This window comes from Haliaeetus leucocephalus, unplaced genomic scaffold, assembly GCF_000737465.1.
Source record: "Haliaeetus leucocephalus isolate CR32 unplaced genomic scaffold, Haliaeetus_leucocephalus-4.0 Scaffold164, whole genome shotgun sequence".
NCBI lineage: Eukaryota > Metazoa > Chordata > Aves > Accipitriformes > Accipitridae > Haliaeetus > Haliaeetus leucocephalus.
The window spans coordinates 1964408-1968805 of NW_010972600.1; the positions used below are offsets into that span (position 1 = coordinate 1964408).

Below are 4398 nucleotides of genomic sequence, written 5' to 3' on the forward strand. Positions count from 1 at the left end.
GGGGCGCGGAGGCGGAGCGCGGTGGCGGAGCGCGGTTCCGCCGCCACCTGCAGGAACCGCCCGGCATCGCCACCACTTCGGTCACCCCCCCCCTTCCTTTTATTGAAAAAACACACCCCTTTGGGGAAAAAAAAAGCAACAAAATGGGACCGGCGTGAACGCTGTGATGCTTTATTGAAGGGTGCAGGCAGGGGTACAGGCAGGGGTGCAGGCAGGGCTGCCATCTCCTGCTCTACTTGACCTTCTTCTTGGGGCGGAGGTTGTTGGTGTGTCCGCACTTCTTCTTGCGGCAGTTGACAGCACGGGGGTGCAGGCGGGCGTAGCACCTGGGGGGGGGACAGCACACGTCACCAAAAGCCCCGTTTCCCCGGGAAAGGGGACCGGGAGGAGGGTCCCCACACCACCGGGGGGGTAGTCGGGGACGGCGGGGGGGGACTGGGACGTACTTGCGGCAGATCATTTTGTCGCAGTTGTACTTCTGGGCGAGCTGGCGGAGGGAGGGCTCGATGATGCCCCCCCGCAGGCGCAGCACCAGGTGCAGGGTAGACTCTGAAAGGAGAAACAAACATCATGGCGGGGCTAGGGACTGCTAAGGAGCAGCCAGGACCCTCTCTTCCCGCCCCCAAAAACCCCCCAAACCAAGCCCACTACACCCCCCCCCCAAAAAAACCCCACAAATCCAACCCCGCAAGCCCAGCATCCGTACCTTTCTGGATGTTGTAGTCAGCGAGAGTACGGCCATCCTCCAGCTGCTTGCCCGCGAAGATCAGCCGCTGCTGGTCAGGGGGGATCCCTGCGAGAGAGAAACCATCAGGATGGAGAGAACGGCGGGGCGGGGGCTGCCTTGCTACCCTCCCCCCCCCCACCCGCCCCCTCCCCGTTCCCGCCGGTACCTTCCTTATCCTGGATCTTGGCCTTGACGTTCTCGATCGTGTCGTTGGGCTCCACCTCCAGGGTGATGGTTTTACCCGTCAGCGTCTTGACAAAAATCTGCATCTTGGCACCGTTCACGTCTACGGAGAGCGGCGGCCTCGTTAACCCCGGTCGGGCCCTGAGGGAAGGCCCCGGTGGCCCTTCCCCCCACCCCCAAACCCCCTCAAACAGGGCCCCGCCGCCGCCATTCCCGCTCCCGGTCCCCCATTCCCACTCCCAAACCCCTTTTCCAGCCCCCTCCCCGGGATCCAGCCCCCCCTCTTCCCGGGATCCAGGCCCGGCACCGCGCGCACCCGCCGCCTCGTTGCTGAAGGGAAAAAAGAAAAAAAAAAAGGAGACACAAGCGGAACCGGAACCCGCCCGTCACTACGTCACAACCGGTGCGTCATCGCCACCGCCCCTTCCCCCCCTTGCGCACCTCGCACTGCGCATGCGCCAGAGCTTTCCACCGCCTCCCGTTACCACAGGCCGGGTGTCGGTAGGGCCTGGTACGGGCCCAGGCCCCGGGACCGACCCCACGGCGTCGGGACAGGCCCCACGGCCCCGGGACCGGCCCCCTGGCAGGCAGGAGTAGGCCGGGAAAAGCCCAGGTCGCTCCCCCCCCCCGGGGCAACGTGAGGAGCCAGGGAGGGAACCGGCTGACAGGCAGCCCCGGGCTGAGGGGTGAAACGGGGCTAGGGGAGAACCCCAAGGGAAAGCCGGCTGAGGTTTTTCCCTCAGGCGGGAAAGGCGGTGGGGAGTGCATTAGCAGCACGGAGAGAGCTGTAGGAAAGCCGGAGCGCCGGCTCAAAGACAACATCCTGCAAGAAAAAAACAAAAAACAAACACACCCGTGTCCCAAACCGGCTCTTCTGCCCCAAAACCCGCATCAAAGGAGGTGAGGGGCTTTTCCGCTCTCCAGACAACACAAATGAGGAAGGACGAGAGGCGTTTCAAACCCACGTTTTACTTATTTACCCCGAGGCGAGTTGCAGGGTTTTACACAGCGGTGGCAGTTTAGAGGCAGAAGGGCAGCCTTCTTCACTCAGCCATCGCTTCCCTCTTCCCGAAAAAAGAAACACACCAATATAAATACAGGATAGAAAGTTCTCTGGGGGCGGGCGGCAGTGGCGCAGGACCCGTGCGGCTAGTCCAGGTCGTTGGCCATGTCCTCGTCTGTGAGACTCTGTCCGTTGACGGCTGGTAAATCGTACTGGCCTTGGGATAAATCCTCAAAATCCTGACTCATTGTGGGAGAGATGATGTCAGGGCTGGTGTCGCAGGACTCTGTGCTCTGCTCAGAGGTAGCAATGGTGGTTGTCGTGCTTTTTGGGATGGGGTCAAAGTCGTCGTCGTCTTCTAGGATGGGAGATTCGTGGATGTCTGGAAGGGAAGACGCAAATATTAGTTTTGCCACCGCGGCCGCACGAGACGAAGCACTGCCGGCGCAGCACCGGCTGTGAGAGATGCCCCGGCAGAACAATTTGCTAATTACTAATTCTAGATTTCATCTGCTTGTAGCAGTAATCAATAAAAAAAACGATACCAGGTAAATTAGCGGCCATTTTCTTGCGACCGCATTTAATATAATCAAGAAGCTTTCCAGGCTTTTAGCGCAGCAGCCATGCACTGCTGCACGCCGGGATATGTTGTTGCCTTGTCCCGACTCCCGAGAGCTACCTTGGGCTTTCTTAGGAAAAGGGACTTTTCGCATGGGAAGAAAACCCGACGGAAAATCTGTGCATTGGCAGGAACCACTCACTGCTGAAAGCCTCCGGGTACTGCTTCGCCAGCTTCCCTTTCAGCGTCCTAGGAGAGGAGAGAGCAAACTAAGTCCCCGGAGAAGCTGATAGATCCAGAGCTGAACTGCCCAGCCAGCTCCCTCCGCTCTCCAGCCTTTACGGACAACGTAAAGGAATCCGAGGGGCTCCCTCCCCGTCACCCCCTGGGGCGTTTCTCTGAGTGCAGCAGTTTTGTAACTGTCTCGAGTGGTGGCAGTGCCGCGTCCCATCCCAGCTGGAGCAGAACTGAGGAATCCTAAAGCTCCGGTCTCAGCGGTTCCTGTCCTGCTGCCTCCACGGATCACTCGGCCGCACGCTTTCCCCTCTCCAACTATTTTTATGTTCAAGACCGCCCTGAGCTCCCACTCGTGTCCCACTTTAACACCCCCACAGCCCACCTAGAACTCGATGAACCACCCTGCGTTCTCCACACTCTCTCCCTCCCCGCCGGCAGTGACATTCCCATCCCCGTTCCCATTCCCGTTGCCCACCGGATCCTCCGGAAGATGCTGTCCAGATCCTTCTTCATTTCCACCAGCGTTTTGGTGTGGTGGAGGAAACGCTCGTTCATCTGCTGCATGCGGACGCTGGAGAGGTTGTTGAAGTTGAGCAGCATCTCATTAGTCTTCTCAAATCGATCCAACCTACGCGGGGGAAGCGGACAGAGCTCGGCAAAGATCCCGGCAGGTTCCCGGTACCGGGGTCCCCGCGGGCCGGTTCCCCCCCGGGGACTCACATGTTTTTCTGGGCCAGGATGATGGCGTTGACGTCCTCGGCGTTGACCATGCCCAGCACCCGTCCGCAGAACACCTGCGAGGCTGTGGGCTCCATCGCCGCCTGCGGGACCGCGGGAGGATGGCTCAGCCGGGGGGTCGAGAGCTTCCCGCGCCCCCAGGACCGGTAACGGAGTTACCCCCCTCCCCGTCCCCGGTAACGGAGTCCCCTCCGCCTTGCCATGCCGCCGGTACTGGAGCTACCCTCCCGCTCCCCGCCGCCGTGCTCGCTCCCGGGGCAGCCCCACACGTACCCGACGCCGATAACGGGGATCCCCTAGCCCGCCCGCCGCCCCCCGGCTCCGGTAGCCGTCCCTCCCGGTACCGGGCTCCCTCGGGGGGAACGCGGGCCTGGGCCTACTCCCGGTGACTCCGGGGCCTCCCGCCGGCAGCACCCGCGTACCTGGAGGAACCCGTCCCGCCGCTTCACATGACGGTGAACGGGAACGGTACCGGGGGGGGGAGGTTAGACACCGGCAGCCGCGCCTCGCTTCCGGGTGCGAGGTCACGTCGAACGCGACCCCGCGGCGTCATCTCGCCCTTGCGTCACGGTGCCGAGCCGGAAGTAGTGGTGGCTGGCGGAGGGAGAGGGGCCGGGACCCCCCCCCGGTGCCGAGGGACCCCCCCGTACCGCACCCCGGGCACACACGGGCCCCCGCGCCATAGCCCAGCGGCGGACACCCTCCCCGTTCCCTCCCCAGTCCCCACGGCCCCTTTAAGACAGCGCCGAGCCCCGTCCGGCGCTTCGCCCTGACGAGCATTCTCACCACCCAATGGCGTCAGAGCTGTGGGCGGTGCCTGTCCAATAGGAGCGGAGGGGCGGGGCCGGCGGCCGCGGGTTCACGGGGCCAGGTGGGAACGGCGCGGGGGGCGCGCGGCGGCGGCCGTTGCTAGGGGGAGTCCCGGCGCGTGACGGTGACGGTGACGTGGGG

At 63.1% G+C, this 4398-nt stretch overlaps 4 protein-coding genes across 5 annotated transcripts in view; 1 reads left to right on the plus strand and 3 right to left on the minus strand.

Annotated features, from left to right (window-relative positions):
* The window catches only part of LOC104829202 (chromosome unknown open reading frame, human C19orf60), a 2268-nt gene extending 2044 nt beyond the window's left edge, over positions 1–224 (minus strand). The window contains exon 1 of the mRNA XM_010563313.1: positions 198–224. Coding sequence (XP_010561615.1) covers positions 198–224 — 27 coding nt within the window. The remainder of the gene's footprint in view (positions 1–197) is intronic.
* Positions 156–1256, minus strand: UBA52 (ubiquitin A-52 residue ribosomal protein fusion product 1). Its single transcript, XM_010563252.1, has 5 exons — positions 1227–1256; positions 894–1013; positions 707–793; positions 447–549; positions 156–326 (listed from the first exon to the last, which is right to left on the minus strand). The coding sequence occupies exons 2-5, from the start codon at positions 994–996 to the stop codon at positions 233–235; spliced, it is 387 nt and encodes a 128-aa protein (XP_010561554.1). The 5' UTR covers positions 997–1013; positions 1227–1256; the 3' UTR covers positions 156–232.
* A 321-nt stretch (positions 1257–1577) lies between these two features.
* KXD1 (KxDL motif containing 1) lies at positions 1578–4077 on the minus strand. The gene is made up of 5 exons (XM_010563253.1): positions 3870–4077; positions 3430–3530; positions 3185–3337; positions 2675–2721; positions 1578–2295 (listed from the first exon to the last, which is right to left on the minus strand). Exons 2-5 carry the CDS (start codon positions 3522–3524, stop codon positions 2060–2062), a joined length of 531 nt encoding a protein of 176 aa, XP_010561555.1. The 5' UTR covers positions 3525–3530; positions 3870–4077; the 3' UTR covers positions 1578–2059.
* A 215-nt stretch (positions 4078–4292) lies between these two features.
* FKBP8 (FK506 binding protein 8, 38kDa) overlaps positions 4293–4398 on the plus strand; it is a 6072-nt gene continuing 5966 nt past the window's right edge. Inside the window, exon 1 of one of the 2 annotated variants that reach the window (XM_010563254.1) lies at positions 4293–4318. The gene's annotated coding sequence lies outside the window, so the exon portion shown is untranslated. Of the gene's footprint in view, positions 4319–4342; positions 4388–4398 lie in introns of those variants that run through there. The other variant, XM_010563255.1, reaches the window with a different exon arrangement.

Coding starts and splice junctions, on each gene's coding strand:
- UBA52 (XM_010563252.1), bottom strand. CDS start 996: ATGCAGATTTTTGTCAAGACGCTGACGGGTAAAACCATCACCCTGGAG. Junction 794..893: donor CAAGATCCAGGATAAGGAAG/GTACCGGCGGGA, acceptor TCTCTCTCGCAG/GGATCCCCCCTGACCAGCAG. Junction 327..446: donor GACAAAATGATCTGCCGCAA/GTACGTCCCAGT, acceptor TCCCCCCCCCAG/GTGCTACGCCCGCCTGCACC.
- KXD1 (XM_010563253.1), bottom strand. CDS start 3,524: ATGGAGCCCACAGCCTCGCAGGTGTTCTGCGGACGGGTGCTGGGCATG. Junction 2,722..3,184: donor AGCATCTTCCGGAGGATCCG/GTGGGCAACGGG, acceptor CTCCTCTCCTAG/GACGCTGAAAGGGAAGCTGG. Junction 2,296..2,674: donor GTACCCGGAGGCTTTCAGCA/GTGAGTGGTTCC, acceptor CTTCCCTTCCAG/ACATCCACGAATCTCCCATC.